The sequence below is a fragment of the Cavia porcellus genome, unplaced genomic scaffold (assembly GCF_034190915.1).
Source record: "Cavia porcellus strain 051 isolate PalLab524CR breed Dunkin Hartley unplaced genomic scaffold, mCavPor4.1 scaffold_18, whole genome shotgun sequence".
NCBI classification, from domain to species: domain Eukaryota; kingdom Metazoa; phylum Chordata; class Mammalia; order Rodentia; family Caviidae; genus Cavia; species Cavia porcellus.
Window position 1 is genome coordinate 56,116,306 of NW_026947501.1, and position 18,021 is coordinate 56,134,326.

The following is an 18,021-nucleotide window of genomic DNA, read 5'->3' on the forward strand; positions in this document are numbered from 1 at the left end:
CTGCAGTTATTCAGACTCACCAATCCTAGAAATGCTTAGCCTGCATATTCGGTCTTACCCATTCTTTCCCATGAAAATCACAATAAACACTCTTTCCTGCATTTCCCCATCATTCCTTCTACCCTTTGACTGACCCTGCTGCTTCCTTGTGGCCCTGCATCCACTCTGTGACCGCTGCTTCCAGGAATCTGTGAATATAAAAATCTACTTTCTTCATGATGTATTACCACACCTATGTGTTTAATTTCCACATCTACTCGATTAAAGCAAATTCCTGAGTACCCTAATTCCCATATACAAAATGCAAAACTTAATTTTTACTTTATCTTAAGTGGACAAATGTTGGTAGCTAATCTTGAAATGATTATGCACCTAAAATATTATTTCCTGGAGAGCAGTAGCGAGGTTTTTTTTGTTTTGTTTTGTTTTTTGTTTTTTTTTCTATTTTATTTCTATTTTTTTAGCACTGGGCATTAAAACTGAGGCTTTCATAATGAGCTATTTTTTGTTTTTCATTTTTAGACAGGGTCTTGTTAAGCCTGGGCAACTTAGTGGCTTACTGAACTCCTGTCTTAACACTTAAGGATTTTTTAAAAGGGCTGGGTATGTAGCTCAGTGTGAAAGGCTAGGTTCAATCCCCAGTACCAACCCAAAAACAACTAGAAAAAATGATATACGCTGTTTTGGACAATGTTATTTTTGTGCTTCACAATAACTGACAGTATCAGGCTTTTCCATAATAGAAAACAATTCCTAGTAGTAGTCTGTTATTGGTAGGTGCTGCAGGTTCTAAAGACTGAAATGAAACCACCACATAATTATATCATGGTGTTTATAGGGAAGCTGTTATAGGAAGACAACAAAAACCACTCAATTCCAGGGTTTGGGCACATTTAACAGATGAAGTTTAACAGGAACTTTGTGCAAGGAAAACCTTCCTTGGCAGACGACATCCATAATGCTTTCCTTTGCTATTAACGTACAATTGCACATTGATTAATGGCAAAAATCTATCCTGAGGACTGCATCTTTAGCTGATTCTATTGTGTGAGCATCACAGAGTGTACTTACACAGGCTAAAATGGCTCTGAAGCCAGGCGTGGTGGTGCACGCCTGTAATCCCAGCCCTTGGGAGACTGAGGCAGGAAGATCATGAGGCCAGCCTGGGCTACACAGTGCATTCAAAACTACCCTGAGTTACAGAGTGAGAGTCTTGTTTTAAAAAAAGATGGTTAAGATGTCACTAGCTGGTATCACTAGTGGGACCACTCTTGAAATATGCTGTGTCATTGACAAAACCATTACGATGTAGTCCCTGACTGTGTTGTCAAGATAACTGGCTTTTTCACTAGATATGATTAGTACAAAATAGAGAGCTAATGGTTAGACATGGCTGGAAAGTAAGGAGATTTGCATTTGCAAATTAACCCTCAATTATGATAGCAATAATATTGGAGTAAATGCCTGCAACTTCAGAGGAAGTAGAGAGTTGGGCAAACTGCTGAGGATTAGAAAACTAAAAGACCTTTGAGTCCTAAAAAAATAGGCTTAGCAGCTTTGAGGAAAGAGGTTTCCTACCTGGAGATGATGTGGAGCTGGTTGCTTACTGTTAGAATCTGCTCTACCATGTACAAAAGCTCCTGGGAACATCTTTGATCCACACAATTCTTAGCAATGATGCAGACGAGTCTAGTGAAGTTTTGTCCAGAAGCTGCAATTTTCCTAACAGAGGTACTTAGCTCGTCTTTGGTCTACATCAGAGAAATGAAAGCATTAGAAGTAGGTAAATAATGCCCTTACAGGTTGTCCCCAAGAAATTGGTGGTGAGCTACAAAACTTGATCAGAACTTGCTTGGCAAAACTCCAGTCCCTGAAATGAACATACTTTAGCTTAAACCACCACTTCCTGAGCCTCCGCCCAGCTTCTCCCTGGGTTAGTGAGAAGCTCCCTTGACAACCAACAGAGCAAGACGCATCATGTGGGGATGGGGAAGGGAGGAAAGCAGACTCCTGGCCATGAGCTAGCGAGACTGCTTAGCAAAACTACTTTTGTTTTGAGACAGGTTTCGTTATGTAGTGCAGGTTGGCCTTGGACTCAGTGGGTAGCCCAGGGTGGCCTCAAACTCATGGTGATCCTCCTGCCTCAGCCTCCCAAGTGTTGGGATTACAGGCATGCGCACCTGGCTAGAGCTAGCTTTCAACATCTTCCTGAGGAGGTGTTTATTTTGTACATACTATTCATTATTCCAGGTTCCCAACCCGGATCATGACTTAAGGAATGGCTCTTGTTCACTGCTGGCACACAGAAAGTTTTCCAGACATTTTTGTTGAATAAAGATTTAAGACACAATGTCATGGAAAGTCTTTAAGAAGATCACCTCCATGTGTGAAAGGAAAGGGCCACACTGAAGGGATCCGGCTGGAATACTCCAGAACTCATAACCTGGATCTCAAGGGTGCCAGAGAAAACCCAAACCACACATAAGCATAGCCTTATGTACATCGCTCCCAGACGAGACGCTTGTCCATGGGACACTTCCTCCTCTCTTCCCGCCATCCCTGTTGCATCCTCCAACTCTACCCACAGCCTCAGAGCTGAGGAGTTGCTGGTGCGGTTGCCTCTCATGCAGGTCTTATCTGGAGTAGGTCACCCGTGATCGTGGATCGTGGAGATCGTGGATCAGGGTTGGCCTCCAGAAGGCCGCGGGAAGCTGCCCTGCCCCTGCCGGCTGTGTGACCGGCACAGGAGGTTTCAGTTCTTCTGATCTCTGTTTCGGGAAATGTTCGAAGACGTAAAGGACTCGCTTCAGTTCCTTCTTCTGGAATATGAGTGTGTCCTTAATTTTTACTAAGTTGCACCTTTTGGCAATTTATATTTTCTGGTAGAGTAAGACAAACTTTAGTCACCAGGCTGAAAAGAGGAGGGGAAGAGGAAGGCGGAGGTTTTGGTACACCCGGGCAGAGGAGGCAGGACCCGCCGAGGCTGCGTGCTGAGCAGTCCCCCGCGTGGCCTCCCGCTGCCCTGGCGTGGGCGGGCGCGGTGGGAGGGGTTTCCCCCTGCGGCCTCCGGGCTGCCGCATCCCAGCACCAGGACACGCCCTCTTGCTCAGACTCTGAGCCATCAGCAGCAGCGCCTCCCCGTCGTCTCTCGGGCAATCCGGGTGATTGTGTTCTCGCTGTCCGCACTGCGGTCCTCGGGGTAGAGCTGCTCAGCCAGGGCACAGGGGCGCTGAGGCTCCGCTGCTGGGAGAGGATAAGGGGTTAGAACCCGCGAATCCCTGACGCTCAGCCCTTTAAAGTACAGAGGGGATGTTAGTTAGTTTTTAGAAGATGAGAAGGAATGGGGGGGGGGGTCCTGATTCTTCTGGGTCCCAGCAGCCCTTGGCAGGCTTCTGTAAGTATGTAGGGAAATAGTGGGAAGGGCTCTGAAGATTATTAATTTGTATTCCATTCATTCAGAGTTTTCATAACTACCATCTGTCACCCTCCAGTTCCCATATAGTTAAAATATTACTTTATTTTTTCTTCTATGAATTTTCAGGTTTTACATGAAAGGGAGAATCTGAGCTTCTTCAAGAAATTCAGGAACCCTGAATAGCCGAGCAAGGTGGTGCACACCTGTAATCCCAGCACCCAGGAGATACAGGGTCACTGTGTGACTCTCTAAGCCAGCCTGTCTTGCCATGAGAGAGACAGAGACAGAGACAGACAGAGAGAGACAGAGACAAAGATAGAGAGAGAAAAGAAATTCAGGAATACTTGAATGTTCCAAATTTGGAACCCAAACCCAAACATTTTTATACCAGTTGATCTATATGAAATGATGTTAATGTTTTGCTATGAATAATTATGATTCCCCTGTCTCCCCTAAAAAACTTGGTTGTTGTTACTTCCTAGTAAGAATAACAGCAGCCTGTGACCCCCACGCATGGGCTGGGTACTCAAGTTCGGCAGTGTTATTTTCCTGTTGGACCTTGGCCACAGCCTTCCTCAACCCTTTTCCAGACCTGGAAATCAAAAACAAAAGGAAACAAAGGTAAATCCATTCACAGAATTGAGAATATCCTTGATTATCTCTGCCTCACCTCACCGGACATGGCCTCTCTGTCTCGGCCTTTTTAGCTTCCAGCGCAGTGAATTAACTTAATTTTCTTTGTACACTGACCCAGTCTGAGATATTCTAATAGCAGAAGTGGACAAAGACTGTGAGTTGGCGAGTACCAAACAGTCACTTGGTCTGGCTATTGTTTCTCTGCTGGCTTCTTCAATTAAATCATCACTGCCCTCTGAAAATGTGCAGATCGTCCTTGCTGTATTGGCCTTGTTCTAGAGTGAGCAGAACATCTGCTGAATGCTGGGAGGGGCAGGCCGCAGCCACCTGCGTGGGAGTTGAGAGTCCATGGCTTTTCCTATTTGTTTTTTGCTGTAACAGTGAGCGCAGGCCTGTGCTTCCTCAGGATAGAGGTCTTGCCCCTACCCAAAGGAAATCAGCTCCCTACAGTAAAGATGACTCCCTCCGTAGACGGGAGTGCTGATGGGGGCTGAAGGAGCTTTTGGGTTGCCTCCATTCCAGAAGCCCGCAGCCCCGGGCAGCCTGCATTATCCTGTTCTGCAGGGAGAGTTTATGGAACGGGGATGCATCGGGGAACCGACAGAAATAATGCAAGTCTGTGACTGCAGTGCACTGACTGTGTCAGGAGGCCCTGTGGAAAAACAGATAACAAAAGAAGGTGCTGGCGACTACTTGAATTTATAAGACCAGGAAATGGGATGCTATGGAGCCTAGAGGACAGGCAGGATCTGAGCAAAGAGGACTCAGGCTACAGGAAACACGGGAATTGTGCCTGTTCTCCTCCTCCTCCTTAGCAACAAGAGGCATGTTAATGAGAAAAATGAAGACCGAGGCAGTGGAGAAACAAATACATGGTCTTGTCAGTTCTATCTTGGAAGAAGATCTAGAGAATGGTTTTGGGCGGTGAGGTTCTTGCAGTGGACAATAAGGTCATGATGGGACAGATCATCAAATGCCGGCCTGAACATGTCTGCCTGGGAAGTACCTGAGCCCTGCCAACCTATTCTATCTCTTACTGACTATGGTCATGGACAATATAAAATTAAATGCTTGAGATTTTACAGTGCCTATATGTCCTGTCATGCTCTGAAAGATAGTCAAGAGACTCAGTTTCTTTCTAATAAATCTTTTTTTAAAAAACCAACTATGATTGAAGTTGGATTCCTGCCACTTGCAAACAAAAGAACCCTGATTGGAACCAGGAAGTTACATCTGAGGAGGTCAAAGTGGCGTGAAGCAGCCTGATTCACAGGAGGCACAAGGGAACGACTTGCAGTTCAGGTGATCAGAAAGAACTTCATGGAAGATGACGGTACGTAATGGCACTAATTATAGGACACTTACTATATATGCCAGGCAAGCACAAGTAACCTAGCATGGATACTTTCATTAACTCTCCATCAGATTAAAATACTGAAGTCCCAAGTAGCTCTGAAGGTCCTCAGGGCCTAGCTAGGAAATGGCAGAGGCAGGTGCACCCCAGGAAGTCTGATCCTCTGGCATAGGCTCTTAGAGGCTGCACTGCTGTCTGCCCAAGGTGAAATTTACACAATGGCTTCAAAACCCTGGAGCTTGTCAGGGTCTTTGGCTCCTAGAAACAGGATTGAGGTAGAATGGAGAAAAGTTGCTGAGTAGCCTACCATGTGCATGTCTGCTATGGCCCCAGTGACGGCTGGCTCAGCAGGGCAGCCCCCACCCCAAGCTCCTTGGGGAGCCTCTAGAGGCATCATCATGCTTTGAGTCCACCCTGGCCCCTGCAGAGGCTCCTGCTGTACCCTCCTCACACTGCAGCTGGATCCAGATGGCATCCTGTTCTGGGATCCTTACTGGCTCTTCTGCGTTTTTCAAGCACTGGGCCAGGAATCTCCAGGCCTTGGGGTGACCTCCTTTCCAGGCCTGGAGCTGGGCCACCGCATGGTGGGCCTTGGCTGCCCACTCGCACCGAAGGCAATCCAGCATATACAATCCCAGCTCCTCAGGATGCTCTTGAAACCCAGGAATTCTCTGGGCCACTTCCTTGGTGAGGATAAGAATGCTCTCCAGAGCCATAAGAAGATCTTCCTGGCAGGACTCAGACTCTTGATCTCTTGCTATGATTCCCTGTACAGCTTGGATACCAGACACCATTCTTTCCAGGGAACTTTCTTTCCTGCTCTGGGGGTTCTTGCACACAGAGAGCCTTGGACAGACAGCACCATGGAAAGTATGTTCGTAGTCTGCATTTATGGTACTGAGGTAGTCCATCAGGGCCTTGGCTCGAAGGGTGAGCTCCAAGCAGAGAAGGTCAAAGCGTGTGGACAAGCTGGGAGATGGTCTGGGAGAGGAAACCAGGATCTGTGCCACATCCAGCAGAGCATCTCTGACTACATGAACTTCCCTGCACTGAAAGGAGACCTCACCCTTTACCTGCTCATCCCCACAGAGAAGGCCAGATAGCCTGGCAGCCTCCTGCAGCCTTTGAGAAACATCTGCTATGTGGGCCAACCCTTCTTGCAACCCTTGCTGGTCCTTCACTGCCTGTCGCAGGGGTAGTAGGAACAGACTTTGTCTCTTGCTGAACCTCTCCATGGATTGGATCAGGTCTTGGACAGCCACTGACCATAGGAGGCACCCATCCTCAACGTTGTCTTCCCATGATTTGGGAGCTTGGAGACCATCAGAAGCCAGAACTTGGTCCAACAGCTGTTTGGCATGGATCTCTGTCTTCTCCAATTGACCTTGCATTTGTAAAAGCATTTCTGGATACCCTGTTGAATCAGGACTCTTCTTATCCAAATAGACTGGTCTTTTAGCTGCTAGTTGAACCATTAAGGCTAAGTTCTGCTGAAGCTCCATGAACACTGCAATGTTCCTTTGTAGACCAATTGTTGGGTTGTAACAAAAGAGTTGTTGACACAGCAGGTACCAGTCACCAGCCAAGGCGACCAAAGCCTGCTTGCTTTTTCTGGTCCTTTCAGGTAGCTGGACAGTCGTTTCTGGAAGCCTATTACGTCTATCAGTTATTCTCTGGGATAACTCCTTTGTTAGGTCAATATCAGAAGGTGCTAACATCAAGACTTCTTGGAGTTCTGTCCTCTTTGACCCCAGTGGTTCCTCTCCAGCTGGGGCCTCTGAAGCTGCACCTGCAGCAAGATCCTGCTGCAGTGCATTGGTGCCAGCTGAGGTCACTGCCTGGTGACCCTGGCTCTCCACAGACAGAATGGCTTTGCTGGTGGTGAGTGCTAGAAGGTCTCTCCTCTGCGCATGGATGTCAGGAATCCAGAGGTGGGAAAGACGTTCCATTGAGGGCCAGGGTATGCCTTGCTCATGTTCCCCTAATTCAGGACCCTTCTGGTATTTCAGTTCAGGAGATGTGGGGTCCTGAAGGGCAGAGAGAATGAAATATGGCCAGCCCCTACCAATGTCAAATCTGTGGACCTGGTGTCGGAGGGGACTGAGGATGTCTGGGTGATTGGTCCCCTCGAGCCCCTCTTGCACTTGCTGAGCTGAATAGATGAGATTTTTTGCCATGGTTAAAAACACATCTGTGTCATGAGAACTGTACCCACTTGAACCATGTTCTGCAGCTATACCCAGGACAGAAGCAGACTGCTCCAGCTGCCGGATCAAGACTCTCAGGCCATTGCGGAAGATGGGGTCTCGATTTTGGCCCACAAACCTGCTCATTACCTGCACTATGTGTGTGGCTCGACCTTGTAAGTAGGCCACAGATCTGGAAAACTCTCTGGACTCTGCACTCTTCAAAGCCCATGCAAAGAAATCCAAATGCTTGATCATATCCTGAATGGACACCCTGAGGAATTCAGGAATGTCGAGAACATCATCAAAACACGCCAGCAGGCGTTCAGATGCCCAGACCCAGGCCCCAAGCAGGTCCTGCAGGGCTGCAGGGCTCCAGTCCCGGCCAGACCCTTGGTAGCCTTGTGAGAAAAGCTGCCGTATGCTGACTACAAGCTCCCAGACGTGTGCCATGGCGGCCTCCATGTTCCCGCCTGTCTGATGTCCAGGGCAGTGAACCAAAACCAACTGGGCCACGTGGAGCATCTGCTTGGCCTGGTCTTGGAATGCAGCAAGCAAAAGCTGGAGGCTCCTCCGTGAGTGCTCGCCGTCCCCCGAGGACCTGCCTGGGGGAGTCGCCTGGGTGGCGTGGACCAGGCTTCGGAGAGGACTGCTGGTGTCTGTGAACGTGTCCAGGATCCGGCGCAGTAGCCCAGCGCGCACTCCCTGGGAGAGGGCCTCGGTCGCGGCCCACAGCGCTGCGCACTTCTTCCCGGGATCCAGCCTCTGCTGTCCGGTCTCGATTCTGAGAGGCCCGTAGGTCCCGTCCGGACGCCGGACGCCAGCGCCGTGCAGCTGCAGCAGCCGGGCGCAGCGGGCCACCAGGTGCCGCCTTTCCGGAGGCGCGGAGCAGGCGGCCAGGCGCAGGCAGTGCCAGACCACGGCCGCCAGGGGCGCGTCCATCTGGCCGCCGCTCAGCCCCTCGGACCCCGGCGTCACCAGCAGCTGGCGCAGCTGCTGCAGGCGCCGGGTGAACGCTCCAGCTGCCGGGGCCGCGGCGCCGGGCTCCAGCCGCCCCAGGAGCTCGCCGAGGCTCCTTCTGATCAGAGCGAAGACGCGGCGCCGGGAGTCAGACAGCTGCGGGGTGCGCGGCTGCCGGACGGGGCCGCGGGCGGCGGCGAGCAACGCGGGGACGCAGCACCGCAGCAGGCGAACGGCGGGGCCCAGGCGCTCGGGCGGCCCCCGGGCCATCAGGCGGCCAAGGTGCAGCATCGCTGCGGCCAGGTCAGCCCAGGGGCCGCGCAGGGAGGTTGTGCCGTCTGCAGCCTCCAGCGCGTCCAGACGGGTCGTGCACCAGCCAGCCGCCTGCACAACCTTCCTCGCAGTCACTGCGTCTTCCAGGAGCAGGACCTGAGTGGGGAAGAAAGGCGCGAAGGTGATTCCACGCTCTTGGAATAATGGAGAAAGCGATGACAGCAATGCGTGCCCCCTAGTTTTACAAATAAACGTCCTTTAAACCTTCTAAGGCTATTAAGAGCGTAAAATCTTATGTCCAGAAATTCACTGTGGAGCGGCGTTTAAACCTGTTACATCTATTTAACTGAGTATGGAAGGGCTCCTAAATTGGAGCTATATTTAATATGGGCTAAAAAGTGGAGCATTTAGAGAGGGTTTACTACTTGGATGAGAATGATCCAAGCGGCTAGAGGAATGGCCGGTCAGGGAAGCTCCTTTGAGGTATCTTTCCTAGCCCGACCCTGCAGTTCCCAGACAGCTGTTTCTAACTCCAACAAACAAGCTGCTTTAACTGTTACCCAAATCAGAGCCCGCCCCACCCCCACCAGCAGCCGGCCAGAGCCTCTCTAATCTCTCCATTTCCGATCATCCTTTCTCAGGACCTGCTAAAATACAAATATTCCTCCCCCGACAACCCATACCGCTAAAGTCTCAAACTGAGATTTAAAGGACACGAACTCCAACAAGGAGCGATGTGCTCATCTGAAAGGGTCGTGCCCCCATGACGGAATGCCAATGTAGAAAATGAAGACTGTTTGCCAGCTCAGAGGTGACCCAGTCTTTCTGAGATCTTTCTGGCGCTAGGCTAGTGCTACAGAGCTCTCCTTTGGGTGCCTGGCTTGCCAAACAGGCTGAGGGCTGCAGAGGCTTCAGCCATCTCTCCTCACAGCTCTTGACCACTGACCAGGGTGGGAAATGACCTTTTTGGCCTCTAATAAAAATTAGAGGTTGGCAGTGAAGTATGGAGGATGAAGCAGCTACATGTGGGTTTAAGATCATAGACCATAACTTGCTAGGTCTGCCCAGTTCAGTAGGTAGGACTGGTTAAACTGGTAATGAATTCTGTGCCTTTGATCTTGACCGAAGGGGGGTGGATTTCACTCTCTGGGGCAGGCACCTGCTGTGGGAATAATAAGCCCAGCAGTGTCCAGCCAGCCAGTGACTCTGGCATCAGCTTCACCTTTGTGGTGTCCACTAGGATCTGCTGTGCTGTGGTCACCAGTTCCTCCCGGTGGTACTGACATCCTGGCTGCAGATGGAGCTTCCCAGCCACCACCCTGATGTTCCTCCCAGACTGGATCAGAGATTGGGCCACCAGCTGCATTTCCTCCCGGAACCACTCCTCAGCATCTTCTGCCAACCTAGGTAGAGATGGTACGTTTATGACATGTGATATTATTTTAAAAAGAAAGGAAATATATCCATAAAGGAATTGTGTTACACAGAACTCAGCACTAAGTCGCCACTGAAACAGATACAGGATTATATTGATTGTCACAAGAGTCTAAAAGACAGTGTTGAAGTAAAGAGAAGTTCCTTATCTTCAAGTCTCTGGATCTGGGATTTAGTTAGAGCTGTTCTCCAATATTTTTCTCAGAGGGGCAGTGCATTCACTAAATCCTGCAGGTCCTGATTTATCTTCTCCTCACTGTCAGGTTAAAGAGGTTAAAAATGAGACGTGGGGATAGAGCATTCTGAGTCCAGGCCTTTCCTCTCAACAGCCCAGACACTTGATTCCAGCATATGCTGGCCTCCAGAGCTGCAAGTGAGAAACCTAAGGACAATCTGTCTTTTGCTATTAGAAATAAAGCTCCAGGAAACACTCATATATAGGTATTTCTTTGGACATATGCTTCCATTTCTCTTGGGTAAATACCTAGGAGTAGTAGGTATTAGGTTTTAGGGAAACAGCCAAAACTTTCTCCAACACAGTTGTAATGTGTTACATTATCAGCAGTGTGAGCGTTCCAATTTCTCCATGCCCACATCAACACTTGGTACAGTCTTTCTAAGTTTAATCATTCCAAATAAACGTGGACTGTTGTCTTCTTGTGATTTAAATCTGGATTTTCTTAATTGCTAATAAAGTTGAGAATTTTTGCATGTGCCTGTCTTCTTCATTAAGCTATCAATTCAAAATTTTCAACCATTTTTTTGGGCTATTTGCTTCTCATTATTGATATGAGTGAGGTTGTGAGTTTGATCCCTGGTACCACAAAAAAAAAAAAAAAAAAAAATCCCTGGCCTTGATATTTGATGGTTCTTTACGTATTTTGAATATAATTTCTTTGCCTAACATATGCTTTAAAAATATTTTCTCCCATTCTCTGGCTTTTTTTTTTAGTGAATGTTTTGAAAAGTTATTTTTTAAAATTTTGATGAAATTTAGTTTGTTCTTTTATTAACCATGCTTTTAGTAGTGTCTAAGAAATCTGTGGCTAACCCAAGACCTCAAAAATTTTTTCCTACATTTGTTCATTGAGCTTTCATAAGCTTAAGATTTATATTTAGATCTTAGGCTTATTTTGAATTAATGTTTATATATGATCCCAAATTCACTTTTTGTTTAACTTTGATATATGGGCCAAAATTCACTTTTTGTGCAATTTTTGGATATTGTCGGATTGTTCCAGAACCATTTGTTGAAAGCCTATTCTTCCTCCACTGAACTGTCTTTGCATCTCTGTTAAAAACCAAAAACAAGAGCTGAGCATTGAGGCAAGAGGATTGCCATAAATTTGAAGCCAGCCCGGACTACACAGTGCATTCAAGGCCAGCCTGAACTTCAAAGCAAGAGCCAATCTAAAAAACAAAAAAAGGGGACAATTCATGCTCGTAGATCAGGGTAGTAAATATCATTTATTCTAAGATTGCTCTATAGATTCAATATAATCCCAATTAAAATTCTAGCAGACTTTTTAAAAAAATAAAGATTAGCAAGCTTACTCTAAAGTTCATGTAGGCATGCAAAGACCTACAATAATCATCTCTGAGGGAAAAAGTGGAGATCTTACATTACCAGCTTTCAGGTCTTACTAATTCAGCTACCATGTTCAAGGGTGGTGTTTTGGTATCACGTAGACAGATAGAATAGAGGAGAAAGAGGAGAAAAACTTGTAAGTGGTTACAATATTTAGACAAAGAGTACTCTAAAGCAAGAAGAATTATTAAATATAGAGGGGAATATTTCATAAAGACAAAAGGAAAATATAATCATTCTAAATGTGTAGGCACCTTATCCTATAAATACAATATACAAAAGCAAATGGTAACAAAGCTAAAAAGAAAAATAGATCCGCAAATGGTGAAAGTTGTTTTGTTTTTGCTTTGTTTTAAGACAGGGTTTCTGCTGCGTAGTTCAGGCTGGCCTTGAGTTTACTATGTAACCCAGGTTAGCCCTGAACTCATGGTAATCCTCCTGCGATCATTTTTTTTGTGGTACCAGCCTGCCAAGTGCTGGAATTAGGCATATGCCACCACATCTGGCAGTTTTTTTGAGGGTTTTTTGTTTGTTTTTTGAGGCAGTTCTTTGTTTTGGTTTGGTTTGGCTTGGGTTTTAGAAGGTAAGGTCTCACTCTGTAGTTCAAACTGGTCTCAAACTCACTATTATGTAGCTGAGGCCAGCCCCAAACTCAGGAAGTAAAAAAATTTTAACTCCCTTCTCTCTCCTTAATAAAAAGATCCTTAGGGATCTGTAAGAATCTTTTTATTAATATGTAAAGCTTTCCTAAAGGATATATGCAGAACACTGAACCCAGTAATTTAGACTACTTGTTGAATCAAAGGCACCTGGAAGATTTACAAATACAGATCAAGTACCAGGCCACAAAATGTGGCTAAAAGATTATATTGTATTCGATGGGCCACAGTACAATCACATTAGAAATAAGAACAAAAGAGTAACTAGAAAATCTTGGCTGAATATCCAGAGAGGCAGAAAGGGAGGGAGAAGGCTATGCAACTACATCTCCCCTGGGCTGCTGTCATGCTGCCCGGCCCAAGGCTCTGTTCACACAGACCCCGTCCCTCGGGCCAGTAGTGCACTGACCCTCCCCTGTGCACGCATCAGCAAGGCCAGTTCTCACACACCCACACACACACATGTGCACACATGTGCATGTGGACACGTGGACATAGTGCATCCACAGATTTTCATGTAAGCTTTTTTAAAAAGAAATTTAGGCAGACAAGAAAGAAATGCTGGAAAGAAGAAATTAAAAAAGAGAAAGAGAAGAAAAATTCCTGGAATAAATATATCCCCAAATATCGCTTGTGATTATCCCTAAGTTTTAGGCTTATATTTTTTTCTGCCTTCAGCTCATTCATATTTTTTAAATGTTCATCATAGGATTTATTTTCCAACAAAAGAAAACATTTGCTTGCCTTGGTCTCTTCTCATAGGGTCCTGCCTGAAGCCTGGTCCTGCTACAACACTGATTCAGGGGCAGCAGATGAGAACAATTCCTTCCGGCCCAGCGGAGAGAGAGGCTACTGCTGCCAGCCAGACACTTAGCGCGGTTGTGCTGATGGCTTCCATTTGGCCTCACCCCAGAGAACAGCTCTAGTAGGTGCCCTGGAAATCCCTGGAGCCCAACCCAAACCCAAATATGAATCATTTGCACTATTGCTCTGATAGGAGGTCTGGATCACTTCTTACGGTCATGAGCACAGATAATTCTGTGTATAAATAATTTATCTTGCCAGGAACAGACAATACAGCGAAAGCATTTATAGTGGAAACAGACAAAAACAATGCTTGACTTTTCTTAAAATTTGGGGTGTGTCTTGGTTGTGTGTGTGATTACAAAATGCATTGTGTGTCAGAAAATTTAATTGTATAAATATTAAAATAGCATTAAATTGCTCTGATCCCAAACTCCTAAATAAATCATACTGATATTTTGGCAAAGTCATTCCAACTTGTCACTACAAGTTCCACGTCTTCATTTTACTATGGCAAAATATGTATAGCATAAAAATTTACCACGTTAACCATTTTTCACGGTGCGGTTCTGTGACATTAAGTATAATGTATTTACTTTGCACATCTCTCCCATCACCAGCTTCCAGAAATTATTTCATCTTCCTAAACTGAATCTCTGTACCACTTAAACAATCATTTCCTACTTTCTCCTCCCACTGCCATTCTGCTTTCTGGCCTTATAATGACTACTCTAGAAACCTCATATAAGTGGAATCAATCATTTGTCCTTTGTGTCTGGCTTATTTCATTTGGCACAATGTCCTTAAAGCTCGCCCATGATGTAACAAATGTCAGAATTTCCTCCATCTTTAAGACTGGGTAATGTTCCATTATATAACACTCCATTAATATGTTAATAACATTCCATTATATAATTTCAAATATACAAAAGTCACAAAATAGTACTGCATACTCTGATATATCTTTTAATGATCATTTGGCCACATTTGCTTTATTACTTTCCTTTGGATCTCCCTCTGCGTAGACACAATGCCCCTTTATCCAGGGTGAATCAGTGTGGATTCCCTAAGAACAGGGATACTCAACTTCCCTAACACAGAATAGTCATCAAAATCATGAAATTAAACATCTATACAACATGATTGTCCCCAGTCTGAGGGTATGCATTATATTTACCATTCAAGTCTTATGGTAGGTAGAATTCGAGGGCCATGTTCATCTGCCCAGCACCAAGATTCTTGTCTCTTGATTAGTCAAACAAACACTAATCTAGGTACTGCTGTGCAAGGACCCTGCAGATACAATTAAGGGACCTAATAAGCAGCCTCAAATCAGGGAAACTATTCTAGATTTTCTGGATGTCCCAGTATAACTGAATGACTGTTAAAAGCAATAGAAGAGCATAGAGGAGTGAGAGATTTGGTGGGTGTCAGGGATATCAGAGAGATTCAAATGGTAAGAGAAACTTGATCTGCCATTGCTGACATGCCACATGGAATGCAGTTGTCTCACTGAGGAAAGCCCAGGTTCAGAGACCTCAGTCCTACAACCACAAGGAACTGGACTCATCCAACACCTGAAATAAGCCTGGATGTGGATTCTTCCCAGAGTGTCCAGATAAAAATCTGCTAGGATGACAACTCTGTTCCAGCCTGTGAGACCCACACCAAGGAACCAGTTGAGCTCACCAACTTCCAGCCAACAAAACCCTGGGGTAATAAATTTACCTGATTTTAGATTGCGCCGTGTGTCCAATGTGTTCCAACAACAACAGTAAACCCATACAAATCCCTTAATCCCTGAGCGGAATAGTTCTGGAAGCTTGCTTTGCCCTTGACCTTTGATGTTTATGATGGGTATGAGCCAGTAATTTATAGAAAGGTCTTCAATTTGGGTTTCTCTGATATTTTATTAATAGATTCAGGCTATGCGTTTCAGGAAATAGCCCTCCAGGAGTGACATGGTATCCTTAGTGCACAGAACTAGGAGGCAGGTGCTGCTGTCCTGTTCCTCTAATAGAAAGCTCATTTTGATCACTTGGGGAAGGTGATGTCTACCAGACAGCTGTTTCATGAAAGTTCCATTTTCCCCAGTGTAATTAAGAAAAATTTTTCGGGACCTTGATACAATAGAAGTATCCTTCTCTCATTAACCTTTTGCCCACTAATTTTAGCATCTCGATGATCTCTGCCTGGAACAGTTGTGATAGCTCCCAAATAGTAATTAAGTTCATTATTGCTTCTACATGTATTAATTGTCTTTCTACTGTAAAGAGCTATATTCTCGACTTTTTTTATTGTCTATTTTGAGATAGGGTTTTACTAAATTGCCCGATGTGGCCTCAGATTTGTAATCTTTCTACCTCAGCTGGGATTACAGGGTTGTGCCACCATGCCTACCTTCTAGAAGCCTTTTTTTTTTTTTTTGGTACCAGGGATCAAATTCACAACCTCATGTTTCATGCTTGCTAGGCAGGTGCTTATGCTGCTGAGCTAAATCCCCAGCCCCTAGAAACCTTTTGATGGGTCATGGAACTGTTTTTAGTTTTTGTTTTTGTTTTAGCACCTTTAGCACCTTTATTATTATCAGTGTTTGGTCTGAGGGTGTAGCTCAGTGGTGAGTGCTCGCCTAGGACGTTCAAGAGTCTGGGTTGCATCCCCTAGCACTGCAAACAACAACAAAACAACCTGTTAGTGTTAGCTTCAGTGAGAGGAGAGGAGCAAGAGAGGGTTAGAGGGGCCCTGGTGCGGCTCCTCCTTCACTGGCCTGCTCCCTCTGGTCTCTCCATGGCTCCAGGTAGAGTGATCTCTTAGTGAAAAACTCAGCTATTTCTGAAATGTTTATATTTTTAAATTATACCCCAATTATTTATTATATTAAGCAATTGGCTTTGTGTTTTATCAGTGTATTTTTTCCACACTTGACTTCTTTCCAAAGGTATCGAAGGGCACTCTAATGCCTGCTCCTTCTGCCACGGTACAGGGGAACAGGCTTGAGTTCTTCGAAAGTATTACCTCTCAGCAACTTGCACAAACTCTTCACTGGCCTCAGCAAGCTCTTCTGCCATCTTCTCCAGAGAAGCAAACGCTTTATTGTTTACATCTTTCATCTCCACTGAGATGAGCAGATGGCAAAGCTGAACAGTCATTGATGAGATGATTCTCTCTATAGCTTTGTTCTGGATCATGCAGCCGATGTCATCAAAGAGGAAGGATTCCATCTCTTCTGGTCTGTGAACAGAAATTATGGCACAATTGTAACTCATGCTGATTGACATGTGAAAGTACCTTCTCACTTGATGATAACCTAATTTTCTGTTAAGGGAAAAATACCTATGAGATACTAAAGTGATATATGGGCTTATTTTTAGGATTTTAATAGTATGAGGCAATTCCTGGCTTAGCAAAATCATGAAGAAGTGGGATAAAGACACAAGTAAATAGCGCAGACAGAATTAGACAGTTTAAGAAAGGATCAGTTAATAGCGAATCACGGTGGTGCATTCCTGTAATCCTAGCATTCTGGCAGACTGAGGTGGGAGAATCAGACGCTTGAGCCCAGCATGGACACTTTAGTGATTTCGAAAGACCTTACCTCAAAATAAAAAATAAAAAGGGTAGGGGGATGTAGCTAAGTACAAAGGTCTTGGATTAAATCCTGCATATAAGAAAAAGAGCGACAGAGACAGATAGACAGACAGACACAGAAAAGGAAAGGGTCAGTCTGCTGAGGACGTGATTGAGGCTTTCAGTCTTTGTAGCTCTGCATACAGCAGAGGGGACAGATTTTGCCCAACTTCTACTATGGAGCTTCTTAAAACAAGGGCTGAAAGCTGACACTGACAGAAAGTTAGCCTTTAGTCTGCATCTCAGAACAAAACTCTCAGCTTCCCAGTGTTGTTAACTTTTACTTGAGGACAGTCAGTAGTAAGTGTCCTTCCACTAGCAGTAAACAGAGCTAGATGGCAACCTGAGGACATTAAATAGAAACTGCAAGGGGCTGAGGGTATACAGCTCAGGAGCAGAGCACCTGTCTGACAAGCAGGAGGTCCTGAGTTTGATTTCTGGCACAAAAAAAGAAGAAAAAAGAAAAGAAAAGAAGCCGGGTGTGGTGGCTCATGTCTGTAATCCCAGCACTTGGGAGGCTGAGGCAGGAGGATCACTTCAAGTTTGAGACCAGCCTATGCTAAAAAGTGAGCTCAAGGCCAGCCTGAATTGCATAGAGAGATCGTGTCTCAAAAAGACACACACACACACACACAAAGACAAAAAAAAAAAAAAGAAAGAAAGAAAGAAAAGAAAAGAGAAAGAAAGAAATTGCAAACATTGAATGGGTGGATGGATTTTAAAAAAACCCAATGCCTAAAATAAGGTTTATTCAGTCATTCCTTCATTTAAAATGTCCTTTGAGATGGTAAATAAGGGTGGAAAACTCAGATTATGTCTAAAATAAAATGGGTCACAACAGGCCAAACTCCCTGTGGCACCATTTTAAAAGGTCAAACAAATTATAGAGGTTATTTCTATAAGATATCAGAGAGTTTTGGAAGAAAGGATGGTGAGAAAGAATAAAATTCCAGAGAAGGGAGATTCTTTCAAGGATGAGAAAGTATAAATGATTATAGTTTTGGAAACATTTGTTGATTCTGAGCACAGGCTGAGGACTTGGACCTAGACCAACACTGCAAGTCCAGTGCTGGCAAACAACAAAT

The 18,021-nt window shown here is 45.3% G+C and overlaps 1 protein-coding gene across 1 annotated transcript; it reads right to left on the reverse strand.

Annotated features, from left to right (window-relative positions):
• Positions 1-768: 768 nt before the first annotated feature.
• On the reverse strand, positions 769-16,535 carry LOC134471456 (uncharacterized). Its single transcript, XM_063230348.1, has 7 exons — positions 16,325-16,535; positions 10,047-10,227; positions 5,755-8,980; positions 4,690-4,703; positions 2,908-3,240; positions 2,652-2,819; positions 769-1,751 (listed from the first exon to the last, which is right to left on the reverse strand). Exons 1-7 carry the CDS (start codon positions 16,528-16,530, stop codon positions 1,575-1,577), a joined length of 4,305 nt encoding a protein of 1,434 aa, XP_063086418.1. The 5' UTR covers positions 16,531-16,535; the 3' UTR covers positions 769-1,574.
• Positions 16,536-18,021: the final 1,486 nt, after the last annotated feature.

Coding starts and splice junctions, on each gene's coding strand:
- LOC134471456 (XM_063230348.1), bottom strand. CDS start 16,530: ATGGAATCCTTCCTCTTTGATGACATCGGCTGCATGATCCAGAACAAA. Junction 2,820..2,907: donor CCCCTCCTCTTTTCAGCCTG/GTGACTAAAGTT, acceptor CTCATATTCCAG/AAGAAGGAACTGAAGCGAGT. Junction 1,752..2,651: donor TCCACGATCCACGATCACGG/GTGACCTACTCC, acceptor TCTCTGATGTAG/ACCAAAGACGAGCTAAGTAC.